This window comes from Kogia breviceps, chromosome 1, assembly GCF_026419965.1.
Source record: "Kogia breviceps isolate mKogBre1 chromosome 1, mKogBre1 haplotype 1, whole genome shotgun sequence".
In the NCBI taxonomy this organism is placed as follows: domain Eukaryota; kingdom Metazoa; phylum Chordata; class Mammalia; order Artiodactyla; family Physeteridae; genus Kogia; species Kogia breviceps.
This window is the reverse complement of record NC_081310.1, coordinates 83,829,962-83,847,296: the sequence shown is the minus strand read 5'-3', so window position 1 is coordinate 83,847,296 and position 17,335 is coordinate 83,829,962. Positions and strand designations below refer to the sequence as shown.

At 37.9% G+C, this 17,335-nt stretch overlaps 1 protein-coding gene across 1 annotated transcript in view; it reads left to right on the top strand.

Moving 5' to 3' along the window:
• The window catches only part of THEM4 (thioesterase superfamily member 4), a 43,868-nt gene extending 28,059 nt beyond the window's left edge, over positions 1-15,809 (top strand). Inside the window, exons 5-6 of the mRNA XM_059041417.2 lie at positions 11,860-11,984; positions 15,358-15,809. Coding sequence (XP_058897400.1) covers positions 11,860-11,984; positions 15,358-15,398 — 166 coding nt within the window. The 3' untranslated portion in view covers positions 15,399-15,809. The remainder of the gene's footprint in view (positions 1-11,859; positions 11,985-15,357) is intronic.
• Positions 15,810-17,335: the final 1,526 nt, after the last annotated feature.

Sequence of the window (17,335 nt, the reverse complement as noted above, 5' to 3'; positions counted from 1 at the left end):
GCCATACAGTTTCTGGCACAACTAGTCAACTCTGCCACTGTAGCACAAAAGCAGCCATAGACGATATATAAAAAATGGGTATAGCTGTGTTCCAATAAAATTTTATTTACAAAACAGGCAGCTAGCCAGTGAAACATAGTTTGCCAACTCCTGGTCTATTTACCTGCAGGCCCAGTGAGAAAAAATTAGACAGGGTCACTTGCCTCCTTTTTTTTCCCAGGAGTGTTTCTCTTTGCTCCCCACCACACACACACACACACACACACACACACACACACACACAGTGAATAAATTGGAGGCCAGCTGCTTTAACTTCCTCCTCCCCAGCTGCCAATATTAGTAACTTCAAAATAAAAATGACTTAAGATAGAAATTTATCTTGTGAATGAAATCTAGTATGGCAGCTCCCTGGTTCCCAGAAATGCAGGCTCTTTGTAGCTCATCTTTTTACAGTCCAGAGTGGCAGCAAGAGCCATCATCACATGTCCTACCCAGCAGGATTGAGGAAGGGGGGAAGACTTGTCTTCTCTCTTTCAAAGAGACTTCCTGGAAGTACTACACAACATACCCATTTAATCTCATTAGCGTTAAGGGAGATTGGGAAGGGGGTCCCTTAACTGCTATCACTATCACCTCAAGTAAATTCATTGTCAGCAACTGGGGTCCCTTAACTGCTATCACTATCACCTCAAGTAAATTCATTGTCAGCAACTAACACAACCACAGACATATTAATAAATCCATGCTTATAAATAATACAACATAAATTATTTTAAATACTGAAGCATTAATTTAAAACATAATCAGATTTAACTAACTCAGTAAAGAAAATAACAAGCCTACTATGGTAGTTTTTTTCTAAGCACAATTATCTCAGTGATTACAAAACTTATTATTTCACCTACACTTAGCCTATTAAATTTTTTTCATTCTGGGTTTGATTAATTTCTTTAGGCTGTCAATACCTATATTTTCCTGAGGTTAGAATAACTCATTCTTATAAACTCCCCAGGCTTATGGTAATTGTGTCAGACTGTAAAGAAACCAACTCATATTAGCCACATTTGTAGGTTCTAATATGTCAACCTGGTGATTCTTGATGTGACAGGATTTTGCCTTTGAAGATGATTGGAACATGAGCCTGAATTCATGAGGCTGAGCTCCTCTTGGAGTTGAGGATTCCTTGCTATGTCGGGGGGACTTTCCAAATCTACACCTGTCCTTACAACCTAGTACTTCCCCTTATTTAGTATCTAAGTCTACTTGTCTTAGTCATATTTATTCTGCCTTGGTTTACTGATTACCTACAATTAAGTGCATCTCATTTAATTGGCAGAGGTAATGTCTCTCAGGAGATAGGACAAGTGTCTATGTAGTTTTCTTTCAGGGATGTTCAACTGGGCAAGACATTCACCTTCTTTCTAGCTAGTTCTTTTCTGTAATCAGTCCTTTCTGTTAGGGGAATAATTCTTGCATTTTGTTAAGGGAATAGTTCTTGCATTTTCCAGAATTGTTTGGCTTCCTCACAGTTCTCTGCCTACTGGTGTGGAGGAGGGGATTATTGGGGGTTCTTATGGAGATTATGCAGGACTTTGAACCCACAAATGGCATACATCCATGGATGTAAATCCACTGAATGTGCATAAATATTCTTTTCACCTATCAGCTCATCTGCACCTCACACACTTTGGGGGAACATAAGAGGTAACAGCCCTGATGCAGATGCTAAGGGCTGTACAAGTCTTTGCCTTGTTCATGCAGACTCTCAAGCCTTTTTGACTAACACATGAAAGACTCCTTGATGAACATAGGTATCCTCTACATACCTCTACGCACACTTTACAGCTAAGAAAACTATTGGTTTGCTTATGCCATGGTGTGTGTATGCATAATTCTTTGAATAACAGCCTCCCCAAACCTTACCTGTACACACCCCTTACTCTGTGTCTACCATTTCCTACTTCTACGAGTAAAATACATATAAGACAGATACATACTTCATAGAAGAAACACTTACTTGTCAACACTCTTCTCTATGTGTAAACTGCTTAAAAAATAAAACTTATCCTATCGTAGTCATCCTTGAATTATAGCTATGGTTTTATACTCCTTGAGCTAGCTTTTCCTTTTATTGAGAATTATTAGGAACTTTCCATAATGTAGTTAGCTATAATTATCACCCTCTTTTCTATGCTTATGTTACATTTGGCCGATAGAAGTCTCTTTAGACTGACTCCTTGTGCTGTCTGACTCCTTGTGTTAGCTTTTAAGTACTCTTGTCTCCTGAGAGACAGTATAATCACTAGTTAAGAGGACAGACATTGGAACAGGTTCAAATGCCCATTTTGCCAGTTATTAGCTGTGTGACCTTCAACAAGTTACTTAACCTCTCTGTGCTTCAATGTCCTCATCTTTAAAAAGAGGATAATAATACCTACCTCATAGGGTCATTGTGAGCAATAAATGAATTAACCCATGCAAAGCATCTAGGACAGTATCTGGCCCCATAACAAGTACTCAGTGTTAGCTGCTTGTTATTTGTATCATTAACATTGTTGTTTTTATCATTACTTTTACTTCTAACAACAATAAGGTACATCTGTGCCAAGACATAGAATAGCTAGTCTACAAAGATCCCTGATTCCTTTTAATGGAGAATAGTGCTAAAGACGAGAAAAATATTAGATTGTTCCACATGTATTCTCATGGTGGGCAGGATGACCTTGCTGCTAGGGCCATTACAGTGTCAGAGCTGGAAAGTTATCAATGTTTAATAAGGTCATGAGTTCACTCTGATACTTTAGATTTAACATCTTTCATGCCTTATATTTTTAAAATATTTTTTAAATTTATAGCTGTAATTAAAAAAAGGCATAACATAAAATTTACTGTCCTAACCTTTTTAAAATGTACAGTTCAGTAGTATTAAGTATATTTACACTGTTGTGAAACAGATCTCCAGAACTTTTTCATCTTGCAAAACTGTAACTCTATACCTATTAAACAGTAACTTCCCATATCCCCCTTCCCTCAGCCCCTGACAACCATAATTCTACTTTCTGTTTCTGTGAATCTGACTACTGTTGTTACATCATGTAAGTGGAATCATACAGTATTTTTCTTTTTATGACTGGCTTATTTCACTTAGCATAATGTCTTCAAGATTCATCCATGTTATAGCATATAACAGGATATCCTTCCTTTGTAAGTCTGAATAATATTCCATGGTATGTAAAAAAAACCCGCATTTTGTTTATTATTTCATCCGTTGATGGATGTTTGGGTTGCTACCACCTCTTGGCTATTGTGAATAATGCTATAATGAACATGGGTGTGCAAATATCTCTATGAGGTCTTGCTTTCAGTTCTTTTGGATGTATACTCAGAAGTGGGATTGCTACATTACACGGTAATTCTATTTTTAATTTTTTGAGGAACCACTATACTGTTTTCCATAGCTGCTGCACCACTTTACAGTCCCACCAGCAATGCATAAGGGTTCCAATTTCTCCACATCTTCACCAACACTTGTTATTTGGGTTTTGTTTTGTTTTTAAATAGTAGCCATCCTAATGGATGTGAGGTGATAGCTCACTGTGGTTTGATTTGCATTTTTTGAATGATTAGTGACATTGAGCATCTTTTCATATGCTTGTTGGCCATTTGTATATTATCTTTGGAGAAATGTCTACTCAAGTCCTTCACTTGAAGGAGCATTCTTTAAATCAGGTTTTTGTGAGTTTTTTGTTGTTGAATTGTAGGAGTTCTTTATATATACTGGATATTAACCCCTTATCAGATATATGATTTGCAACCCATTTTTTAGGTTGCTTTTTTACTCTGTTGATTGTGTCCTTTGATGCACAGAAGTTTTTAAGTTTGATGTAGTCCCATTTGTCTATTTTTTTATTTTGTTATCTGTACCTTTGGTGTCATATCCAAGAAATCATTGCCAAACCCAATGTCATGAAGCTTTTCCCCAGTGGAGGTCTTCAGTCCATTTCACATTATTTTTTGTATATGGTTTAAGGTAAGGGTCCAACATCATTCTTCTACATGTGGATATCCAGTTTTCCCAGCACCACTTTTGAAGAGACTGTCCTTTCCCCACTGAGTGGTCTTGGTCACTTGTAGAAAATCATTTGACCATATATGAGAGGGTTTATTTCTAGGCTCTCTGTTCTATTCCATTAATCTATATGTCTGTCTTTATGCCAGTACCACACTGTCTTGATTATTGTAGTTTTGTAATATGTTTTGAAATAAAGATGTGTGGGACTTCCAACTTTTTTCTTCTTTTTCAAGATTGCTTTGGCTATTCAGGGTCCCTTGAGATTCATGTGAACTTTAGGATGGATTTTTCTATTTCTACAAAAAAATGCCATTGGGATTTTGATAGGGATTGCACTTAATCTGTAGATTGCTTTGGGTAGTATTGACATCTTAAAAATATTGAGTCTTCTAATCAATGAACATGGGATGTCTTTCCATTTATTTGTGTCTTTAATTTCTTTTAGCAGTGTTTTGTAGTTTTCAGTGTACAAGTCTTTTGCCTCCTTGGTTAAGTTTATTCCTAAGTATTTTATTCTTATTGATGGTATTTTTAATGAAACTGTTTTCTCAATTTCTTTTTTAGATTATTCATGGTTAGTGTATAAAAGTGCAACTGATTTTTGTGGGTTGATTTTATATCCTGCAACATTGCTGAATTTATTCATTAGTTCTAACAGTTTTTTTGTGGAATCTTTGGGGTTTTCTACAGAAAAGACCATTTCATCTGTGAACAGAGATAAATTACTTCTTCCTTTCTGATTTGTATGCCTTTTATTTCTTTTTCTTGCCTAACTACTCTGGCTAGGACTTCCAGTACTTTGTTGAATAGAAAAGGCAAGAGTAGGAGTCCTTGTCTTGTTCCTGATCTTAGAAGAAAAGTTTCAGTCTCTCAACCATTGAGGATGATGTCAGCTGTAGGCTTTTCATATACGGCCTTTATGATGTTGAGGTAGTTTTCTCATATTCCTAGTTGTGCCTTAGACTTTTAACCCCTTACCCAGACTGTTATTGTACCTCTTTCTCTTATAGAACCCTATGTCTCATCAACCACCTCTCTGTATCACTTGAGTGAAGCAAATTAAAGTTAGAATAAACTTGTCAAAATCTACCCGAAAGCAAAATGTGATTTTGATAGCAGTTATGTTGACTTTAAAGATTTTTTTTTAATAAATTTATCTATTTATTTTTGGTTGCATTGGGTCTTTGTTGCTGTGCACAGGCTTCCTCTAGTTGCAACGAGCGGGGGCTACTATTCCTTGCAGCGTGCGGGCTTCTCACTGCAGTGGCTTTTCTTGTTGCGGAGCACAGGCTCTAGGCACGCAGGCTTCGGTAGTTGTGGCACGCGGGCTCAGTAGTTGTGGCTCACGGGCTCTAGAGCGCAGGCTCAGTAGTTGTGGCATACAGGCTTCGTTGCCCCATGGCATGTGAGATCTTCCCACCACTAGGGCTCGAACCCGTGTCCCCTGCATTGGCAGGTGGATTCTTAACCACTGTGCCACCAGGGAAGTCCCAACTTTGAAGATTAATTTGGGAGAAATTGTCATCCTTGCATGTAGTCAATATTTTATATTATTTATGACTAAAAATTAGATTCTAGAAATGGCTTTCTTAACATGATAAATAATATATTTTTAATTATGTTTTTAATATTTTCCCTTGTTTCACAATTTTTAAAATATTTTTCTATGTTCAAGTAAAGGTGAAAAATGCAGTACAACCTCCCTTCTCAACAAAAAAGGGGGTTCATTTGAAAACAAGCTCAGCAGAGTATTTCGATTACAATTTAGCTCAACTTGTGTTTGTGTATTGAGCACATGCTACTTGCCAGATCCTATCCCTAGTCCTTGTCTCATCCAACAAACTAGTCACATAAATCAGTTACCTAGCTATTCATTTGTTACCCACAATTGGAAAACTTACTGAAAACAAGTTTTACCTGAAGTCACAAAGATAGAGAGAATATAGCCAGGATTAGAGCTCATGTCTTCTGACTCTGAGTCTGGTTCTCTTCACTACAATGCACGACCTCCATTCTGTTCTATTAATTGATGATTAAAGACCAGAATATGGGCTTCCCTGGTGGCGCAGTGGTTGGGAGTCCGTTTGCCGATGCAGGGGACACGGGTTCGTGCCCCGGTCCAGGAAGATCCCACATGCCGCGGAGTGGCTGGGCCTGTGAGCCATGGCCGCTGAGCCTGCGCGTCTGGAGCCTGTGCTCCACAGCGGGAGAGGCCACGACAGTGAGAGGCCTGCATACCGCAAAAAAAATTAAAAAATAAATTTAAAAAATTTTTTTAAAAAAGACCAGAATAAAACATTAGATTATTAGATTGTATAAATAGTCTAGAACTTTATCAGACCCTATATTTTTAATAGGGTTGTTAGGTTCATAATAATAATAGTAATAATATTAAAAACATGTTTAATCAATCTTTGGCCCTCCAGGATGCTAGAGACAACCACTGGGATTAAAATTTAATTGAAGATAATTTACAGTGTCAATCATCAGGTGTCTTAATTTACCTTCCTTCTTCTAAGAAGCAAAACTGCTTCTTTAATCATCCCAAATACTTTCCAGCCCCCTGATCCAAATGTCACAATTGATTTCTTTCCTTGTGCTTAGCACATTAAAATAAGTAGACAAAGAAGCTAATGATTAGTGGTGGCTAGCCAGCTGAAAGGATCAATATCTCAACATTTCTATAACCCATTCATGGCATATTGGTTGGGAAGGTCTGGATTAGACTTCTTCATGCAACAGGGCAGACAAGAAATTCTGAAGGACATTCCTTGTTCAGAACAACTAGATCCTGTGCCAAATGTGTAAGGAAATAAACCACCATAAGTGAGAACCAGCAGAAATGATAAATAATGGACTTGGACCCTCAGGGTCTTAAGATATTAGGATAATTAGATACACAGTATAAAAGAACTATGTATGAGATGTTTAAAGAAGTAAAAGATGAAATCACAAAAAGAGAAAGCAACAAGAAACTATAAAAATTTAACAGATTTGCCACAGAACCTAAAACTTTTAGAAATGAAAATGTAATTGTTTAAAAACAGAAACACCTCAGTAGATAGGTTAAAGGACTATTTAAACACAGCTGAAAGTGAACAGAAATGTAGAGCTGAAGAAATTAACCTGAATTCAGCACAGAGAGAAAAAGAGGTGAAAAACAAGAGAGGTTAAGCTAAGAGGACAAATGAAAAGTCCTAATGTGCTGTAGTTGGAGTCCTAGAGGAAGACAGTAGAATGAATGGAAGAGATCTAGTATTTGAAGAGATAATGGGTAAGCATATTCTAGAACTAAAGAAAGTCATGAGCCATAGATACAGAAAGTACAACATATAACAAGCAAGATAAATAAAAATAAATCTGTATCTTGAGATATTATAGAGAAATTACAGATAATAAAGGCAAAGAGATCTTAAAAGTAGTCAGAGATAAAAGACAGGGTACCCATAACAGAGTAGTCTTTATTTTTTAATTTTATTTATTTATTTTTGTCTGCGTTGGGTCTTCGTTTCTGTGCGTGGGCTTTCTCCAGTTGCAGCGAGTGGGGGCCACTCTTCATCGCAGTGTGCGGGTCTCTCACTGTCGCAGCCTCTCCGGTTGCGGAGCACAGGCTCCAGACGCACAGGCTCAGTAGCTGTGGCTCACTGGCCTAGCCGCTCCGCGGCATGTGGGATCTTCCCGGACCGGGGCACGAACCCATGTCCCCTGCACTGGCAGGCGGACTCTTAACCACTGCGCCACCAGGGAAGCCCAACAGAGTAGTCTTGTCTCTTAGAAGCAGTATACTTATTATCCAGCAACAGTGGAAGTGAGAAGACAATAAAATATCTTCAGGGTGCTAAAAGAAACATGTAACTTAGAATCATGCTCTCAGCAAAACTAAAGTTCAAAAATAAGCAAAATAAACACATTTTTATTTAAACAAAAATGGGAAAAGTTTACAAACAGCAGAACAATACCTAGGGAACTTCTAAGGGATATACTTCAGAAAGAAGGAAAGTAATGCCACTAGGCAGGAGGATGAAAGAAAGAATAATAAGCAGCTACATCAGTCAATATGTTGATAACATAAATCTCAACAAAGTCTATATGTAAATAGTAATAATGGCTATATTCTGGGAATTTTAAGGACAGCTAAAATACTGGACAAAAAGTATGTAGTTTGGGGAAAAGGTGAACATAATTAATCTTCATATTTTTCAGTGGGGAGGGTGACTAAAATAATAAAAAATGAGTGCATACAATTAAAGCCTAACCAGTAGAAGAGTAAAAACCAAATAACTAACTAAATAAATAGAAAAATTTTAATTTTTAGAAATGCAAGAAAGGGGGGGGGAAAGCATCATTAGAGTCAAATAGAACACCAAGATAAGATGGTAGAAATAGCTCTTAATAAATCACTATTACACTAACTGTAAATGGACCAAACCATCAGTTCAAAGAAAGGGACTATAAAATTGAGTTTTAAAATACAAAAAGCTATAAACTGTTTATATGAGACATATCTAAAACATGACACAGAAAACGGAAGAAAAAATATGCCAGGCAGGGCTTCCCTGGTGGTGCAGTGGTTGAGAGTCCGCCTGCCATTGCAGGGGACACGGGTTTGTGCCCCGGTTCGGGAAGATCCCACATGCTGCGGAGCGGCTAGGCCTGTGAGCCATGGCTGCTGAGCCTGTGCATCTGGAGCCTGTGCTCTGCAATGGGAGAGGCTACAACAGTGAGAGAGGCCCACGTACTGCAAAAAAAAAAAAAAAAATGCCAGGCAAAAGCTAGTCAAAAGAAAGTGGAATATCAGGAAAAAGTAATAAATTATCAAAAAAGTAATATTGGGGAGAGAGAAGACTACTTCATAGTAACGAGATTCAATTCAGCAGCACATAGTAACAATTCTAATCCAGTATGTACATAATAAAATAACTTCAAGGTATATAAACAAAATTAGTAGATTCATAGGAAGAAATTAATCCATTTTCATAGTGGGAGATTCCAGCACACTCAATTATTGATCAAGCAGACCAAAAAAAAAAAGGAAAATTAGAAAAAAAAATTTAAACACCACAAGATAACAAGTATGATTTATTGGACATATGTAGACCCCTATATTTAGTAATTAGAGAAAAATACATTTTCTTCTCAAGCATTCATGGAACATTTGCAAAAACTGGTCATAGATTGGTCCGTAGATCAAATCTCAATATATTGTAAAGAATCAAAATTTTATAGGCCAAGTTCTCTCCACATTAAACTAGGAGTAAAAAATAAGGACTTTAAAAAAAATTGTAGTAAATTAGTTGGGGTAGCACTAGGTACTATTACAAACCCTACATTTTACCTACTTAAATCAATAGACTTTTTTTGTTTACATAAATAGTCTTGTGTGTCAGAGTTAGTAAAGGACTCACCCCTGAAATCATTCAAAGACCTGGGCTTCTTCCTGGGTGTGGCTTCCCTATCCTCTTAGGGCTTCAATGTCTTTTTTATTCAACTATTCAGGCTTTCTAATCCTTTTTTGTCAGTTTCGATAATTTTTTTTTGCATACTTTTCCATTTCATCTAAGTTTTGAAATTTATTGACATGAAGTTATTCACAGTGTTCTCAATTTTTCTTACCTCAGTTAAGTATGTAGCTATGTCCTTTTTGGTCCCAAAAGTATTTATTTATGCTCACTCTCATTTTTCGTGATCTATTTTGCCAGAGATTATTAGTCCTTTCAAAGAGCCACCATTTAGCTTTTTAAGACTCTCTGTTATACAGGTATGTTTTCTCGTTTATTTTTAAAATTTGTTTATCTCTATTAACTTTTTTTTGCCTTTAACACAAGTCTAAGTCAGTTGTCTAACAAAACTGGATAAGTGAAATTATCTGAAGCCTGCTTTCTATGCCAATCAGACTTACCTGTGCCTAAATATTAGTTGCATTTAGAAAATTATACTCTATAAACAGTTATTATATTATTTTGTATTTCTCCTTACTCTTTCTCTTATTAATCAAAGAATTTTTCATTGTAAGGGATAGATCTCTATCCCTTACAGTGTATCAGTGGTGGCGGTAATGTTTTTAATATTTATTTTATTTATTTATTTATTTTATTTTTGGCTGCATCGGGTCTTAGTTGCGGCACATGGGATCTTTGTTGCGGCACGCAGGATCTTTCGTTGCAGCATGTGGGCTCTCTAGTTGAGGCGCAGGGGCTCGGTAGTTGTGGCACGCAGACTTAGTTGCCCCGCAGCATGTGGGATCTTAGTTCCCCAACCAGGGATTGAACCTGTGTCCCCTGCGTTGGAAGACACATTCTTAACCACTGGACCACCAGGGAAGTCCCAGAGATAGATCTCTTGATTCACAGTAGCTTAAGGAGAAAAGGAACATATTGGCTTACATGATTGAGAAGACAGTTAAGGCTGGGTGCAGGTATTCAATGATGCCATTAGGAATCTGTGTCTGTGTCTCAGCCACACTTTTCCTTTAGGTCTTCTTCATCCTCAGGTAGCCTTTCCCAATGTAGTGCCACAGCTACCATGCAGGCTTGTATCTTGCAAGCCTAGCAACTCCAGCAGAAAAAGAATCCAGCCCCAAGGGCTCCAGCACAAGCTCCAGGATTGACAGTTTCAACCCATGCCCACCTGCACAACCAGTCACTGGCGGGGTGGGGGGGCAGGGGGCATGGGGGGTAAGAATCAACTGTCAACTCTAGTTAACCTACATGGGCTGAAAATTGAGGTGATTCCCCAAAGAAAGGGGAATGTAGGTGTGTGAATGAAAGAGTGTGGTTAGGGGTAGGACAGATGGATAAATGAAAGACGCAATGTTAGTAGGAAAGGGAGATGCTGAGCAGGCAAGAACACCTAATGTCCCCAGGGTCTTAGTAAATCCTGGATTGGCAAAGCTCAGTTGTTCCATCGAGAAGTTCAGGAAAATCTACTGGGAGCAAAAACTGGACAGAGGGGTAATCAGAGTGTTAATTTCCTTTCCACATGGAGTAGTTCCTTCACCCACATGATGGTACTATAGGAACATAAAACACATCTCCCTACTCTACATTATATTTCTACCAACTAAAATAATACCTTTAAAGAGATACCTTTTTCATTATAGTACTATATCTCTAAGATTCCCAGAGGTGACTGTAACCACTAGATACATATAGCTATGTAAATTTAAATATGAATTAGTAGAAATTAAATAAATGTAAAGATTCAGTTTCTCATTCACAGTAACCACATTTTGAGTGCTCAGTAGCCATCTGTGGCTACCATATTGGACAGCTCAGCTGTGGAACATTTCTGTCATCACAAAGTTCTGTTGGACAGCACTGAATTAGCACATTAAGCTGTTACCAGGAGTTTGTTACTCGGTGTCTTTCTAGTGACAGTTACTCTAAAGTGGATTAGGTGAGAAATTTCAATTATGACAGAGAAAATAAGAGAAGCTAACTGGGACCATCCCATGGTCCTGTTTCATTTCTTTAAAGGATTTCAGCTCCCTTCAGATGGGACAGCCTCTGCCATTGCAGAGCTGGAATCATTTGGTGGTTTCTTTGAACCTAACCCACAACAGCAGTCTCTGGACCAGGTGCCCAGGAGCCGCCTGAGAGCAATGGTGCTTGGGAGGAAGGGGGTGTGAGCAACTGGTGGTGTCAGCCCCTTTTAGGAGCATTTTATCTAAAACAGCATCCACTGATACCAGGTATCATAAATTTCCACCCCTGTCATGCCCTTGATCATCTCTCAATGCTACATAAATCTGATAAAAGCTGGATTTTCTTCTTTATTTTTTTCTGCAGACCTATCCCCCTCTGTTCTGTTGTTGTGATAAATAGCCAACTTGATAAAATTGAGGGGAGGAAATTGTTTCTTTCTTGTAATGTTCGAAGTGTTGATGAGAAGATCCTGTACTCAGAGGCAACAAGTAAGAAGCTGCCACTTTCTATTTTAGGTTTGGTTTAATTTATTTGGGGTTTTTTTGTTTTGGGGGGTTTTCATTTTGGTTTGGTTTGGTTTTATAACCCATACATGCCAAGAAATTCTTAATTCCCTGCATGCAAAGAACAAGTTAAAGGTATTCTTACTCATTGCTGGTAGAGAGCTGGTGTATCTCTCAAAATTATAGTCATGTACCTTTTGACGCATTTTCAGGATTTTATCACATAGGTATACTAACGTGTGCAACATTACAATGTGTAAGGTTACTCTAGGGTTCCAGTAATTGTGCTACTCATGCAATGTTATTTGGACTAGCAAAAGATTGGCAAAACATAAATATCTATCAATAGGAGACTATGTAAAGAGACTACAGTTCATCCATAACTATATTGTGTGTGCCATAAAAAATATTGTGGAATATTGTGGTGCCATAAATAAGAATAAGGAAACTCTTTTTGTATGATATGGAGCTATATATCATTACTATATATTGAATGAAAAATGCAAGCTACAGGGCAGTGAATGTGTTTATGTTATCATCAGTGTAGAAAAAATAGAGAGGTTCTTCCCATTCTCTTGCCTTTTTCTTTTCCTTCCATTTCACCCCTTCCTTCCTTCCTAAATATTTCTAAAGCTATTAGGTAGAGTCGGGCGTGGTAGGCTGGGGGATAAGGAGGAAGCCACAGGGAGGGGTGGCTACAGCAGCCCATCGCTGTCTGGGAGCGATGGAGGGTGGAGGGTGTCTGCACAGGGGAGTGGCCCAGCACAGGATGTCAGAGCCCAACTATGGGAAGGAAGGAGTCCCCATGGGGAGCAGAGTGGGTGTCAGAGCCCACAGGGAGAGGGTGGCGTCTGCACAGGCCGGCATCCATGACAGGAGACAGGTTTCTCACATCAGAGGAGTTCCAGATATGGAAATAGAGTTAACAATAATGAGCCCTGTTGTGTTGGATTGGAGTTGGAGATACTGGACATGGATATTTTCTCACTCTTTTGCTCTTGTAAATACTGTTGTAATGAGTAACTTTGTATATTGTCAGCTGTCATAGGGCCTTTGCAAGTGAGGGGTCCTGGAAGCCTCACCTTCAGTAGCTTCAGACTTAGACAAGTTAATTTAGATATCCAGTGCTTTTTGTTTTGTTTTGTTTTGTTTTATTTGTTCATTTATTTATTTATTTAATCTGGCTGCTCCAGGTCTTAGTTGCAGCACGCAGGATCGATTCCCTGACTGGGGATCAAACCCTGCCCCCTGCTTTGGGAGCATGGAGTCTTAACCACTGGACCACCAGGGAAGTCCCTTTTTGTTGTTTTTATTTTTTATTTTAATGGACCTCAGATGCACATGTTTGGGTTACTCAGAATCCTTAATTTAGGATACACAGCCATTATTGGTACGTGAATGGTCATCTTTTACTTACTCATTCACTAATGTATTTATTTTTCTCATTTAATAATAAACATCCTGAAACCTACAATCAAACAAGAACCAGAATCTTAATAATATTATATCCCTACCTAATTACTTTTCCCCACCTCATCCTCCTATTTTTCCTTCAGAGGTAACTCTGATCTAGAATTTTGTGATTTTCATTCCTTTATACCTTATTGGGTTTTTCTTAAGTTTGATTAAGAATATATTTGTGCCTAAGTAATATATTGTTTAGTTGTTTGTTTTTGAACTTTGTAGAAAAGAGATTGTGCTATATGTGCTTTTCTGGGACTTGATTTTTTTTTTTCTACCCAGCTTCATGTTACTGAAGTTCACCCATGTTGTTGACTATGAAGTTTGCTCATTTACTGCAGTATAATATTCCATTGTGTGACTATACCACAATGGATTTATCTCTTCCTCTAATGGTGGGCCTCTGACTATTATGAATGGCGCTACTATGAACATTCTTATTCATGTCTCCTGCTGGTGTATATGGGCAAGAGCTTGGCATATACTTAGGAGTGGAATTTCTGGGTTGGAGGGTATAAGAGTATTCAGCCTTACAGGGAAATGCCAGATTGTTTTCTAAAGCTGTACTGAATTACATTTCCACCAGCAATATATGACATTCTGTTGATCCCTATCTTTCCTAGCAATTGGTAAAGTCAAATTTCTTGATTTTTTGCCAATCAAATGGTTATAAAATGGTATTTCAGTGTGATCTAAAGTTCCATTTCCCAGATTACCTATGCAGCTGAGCATCTCTTCATATATTTATTGACCATATTTGTTTCCTATTCTGTGAAATTCCTGTCTTCTCAGCCTCTTTTATTGTTTTTTTCCTCCTTTTTTTTTTTTACTGATTTATAGGAATTCTTTATCTATTTTTTATAAAATGAATCTTTTTGTTGGCTGTATAAGTTGCGCATATCTCCTTCTACTGGTATATAAGTTGTCTTTTATTTGCTTTATCTTTTTTATGAACAGAAGTTTTTAATGTAAATGTAGTCACATTTATTAAATTTTTTCCTTTAAGGTTAATGCTTCTTGTATCTTGTTTAAGAAATTCATTTTTCCCTGAAGTGTCAGCTGTTTGCAGGAATGATAGATAAAAGAAGCAGGAGGAAGATCATGAATAATTTGAATCCACAGTCAGTTTAAAAATCCTATTCCAGGCTGTGGTTTATACTTTCTGTCTCACTAAACCTTTCAGTATCATAAAGGTAACAGATGGCTCAGTTGTAATTTTACTTCCTTTCACTTCCTTGACTATCACTAATGGAAGTGGTAATGAACCATGAAATGACCAAGTGGCAGAGGACCTGGTTACCCAGGAGAGCTAATACAGTGTTGTGAGAATCAAAAGTTGATTCTTTTTTTTAAAATAAAATTTCTTAAGGTTCTTTTCTTTTTTAAATTCTATTATTTTTCTTTTATTTGTTTTTGGCTGTGTCGGGTCTTGGTTGGGGCACACAGGATCTTCATTGCAGCTTGCGGGATCCTCCACTGTGGTGCGCAGGCTCCTCATTGTGGAGCGGGGCTTCTCTAGTTGTGTCACACAGGCTCCAGAGCACGTGGGCTGCGTAGTTGCTGTATGTGGGCTCTCTACTTGTGGCCTGCGTGCTCAATAGTTGCAGCACGTGGGCTTAGTTGCCCTGCGGCATGTGGGATCTTGGTTCCCCAACCAGGGATCAAACCCACATCCCCTGCATTGGAAGGTGGATTCTTAACCACTGGACCACCAGGGAAGTCCCCAAAAGTTGATTCTTAATTTGGCTGAAAAATGAGAGTGGGCAGATATCCTGTACCAGGTACCAATATGAATCAAAGTACTTTTGTGTGTGTATATATGTATTTCTACTTAGAGAAATCCCATCAGATTGAAGTCAGTTGACTTATAATCATCTTCTGTTATTTTGTTGTTTAGGCTTATTTATAAAGCTGGATCCTGAAAAAAGTTTGACATAAAAGAGCTTCTGGTGAATTCCATACCAATCTGCATAAGGCTGTCCCTCCTCCAGAAAAAGCAGTTGTCTTCAGTCCTGTTCTACTCACCCACTGTTGAATCCCCCACGGAGTGAAGCCTGCTAACATGGACCTTCCTAAACAAGTCTTTTGAATACAATTCCAGGAGCTCCTTTTCCACCTTCCAAACTTTTTAACACAGAGACACTCCCTGTGAGAGTATCAGCAGTTCTTTCTGTCTCCTTAGGATGTGTCTGGTTCTCCTAAAATTTGAATGGGCTCCTTAAGTTTGCATAGGTGTGATGTCTGATCCATTGCATTCTGGAGAAAAAAAATCATATTGAAACTTTTACCACAAACTTGGAAATGCCAGAAAACCAAAGGAAGGAATAAATATGTGGGTGCACAAATAAATATGTGTGTATGTGTGTGTGTTGTGTGTGTGTGCATTATAAATTATAAAACCAGCTTTGTTGTAGCTAAACAAATCTTCTTGGCTGCAGTAGGAAACACAACTAGTTCCTTTAGGATTCGATACCTCACATCTGTTGTCTTGGATTCTAGGGATTAAACTACTGTGCCATTTTAACATAGACTGTGTTATTGTATCTTACCAATAGCATAGTATCGATAATATCATCACTGGAAGGAGCCTGGATATAGTATTTGTAATAGCATCACTGGAAGGAGCCTGTATTCATTTCCTAAGTGTTTTAATCCATTTGGACTTCTGTAACAAAATACCACAGACCAGGTAGCTTATAAAAAACAGAAATTTATTGCTCACAGTTAAAATGGAAAGTCCAGGATCAAGATGCCAACATGGTCACCTTCTGGTGAGGGCCCACTTACTGGTTCATATATGGTACCTTCTCACCGTGTCCTTATTTGGTGAAAGGAGCTAGAGATCTCTCTGGATCCTTTTTTATAAGGACACTAATCCCATTCATGAGGGCTCCACCTTAAGCACTTCCCCAAAGCCCCACCTACTAACACCATCACACTGGGCATTAGGATTTCAACATATGAATTGGGCTGGGTGGTGGGGCAGGGTCTATATGTAGATAATCCCAAAGAATCTACAAAAATACTAAAGCTAATAAACGAATTCAGCAAAGTTGCAGCATGCAAGACTTGATAAAAATTTTAAACTTTTGTGCATCAAAGGACATTATCAAGAAAGTAGAAAGGCAACCTATAGAATGGGAGAAAACATTTGCAAGTCATATATCTGATAAGGGTTTAGTATCCAGAATATATAAAAAATTCTTAAAGCTCAACCCAAAAAAAGCCCACAATTTAAAAATGAGCAAAGGACTTGATTAGACATTTCTCCAAAGAAGGTATACAAATTGCCAAAAAGCACATGAAAAGATGTTCAACATCATTGGTCATTAAGGAAATGCATATCAAAACCACACTTCATATTCACTGAGATGACTATAATTTTTTAATGGAAAATAACAAGTGTCAATGAGAATATGAAGAAATGGGAACCCTCCTACATTGTTGGTCAGAATATAAAATGGTGCAGGTGCTATGGAAGACAGTTTGGTGGTTCCTCAAAAGGTTAAACATAAAATTACTATACGGCCCAGGAATTCTACTCCTAGGTATATGTCCAAGAAAAATGAAAACATATGTCCACACAGAAACTTGTACACAAAAGTTTATAGCAGCATTATTCATAATAACCAAAAGGTGGAAACAACCCAAGTGGAAAATAACAAGTGTTGGCATAACCCTCAGACAATGCTAGTGGGAATATAAAATGGTGTGACCACTATGGAAAACAGTTTGGCAGTTCCTCGAAAAGCTAAACATAAAATTACCATACGACCCAGCCATTCCAAGGGAATTGTAAAAGTGTGATGGAGTAAGTGCTAGGCCCTGGTGAGAGATCCTGGAGAAGGCAGAGGTGGAAGAGACATTTCTTTTAT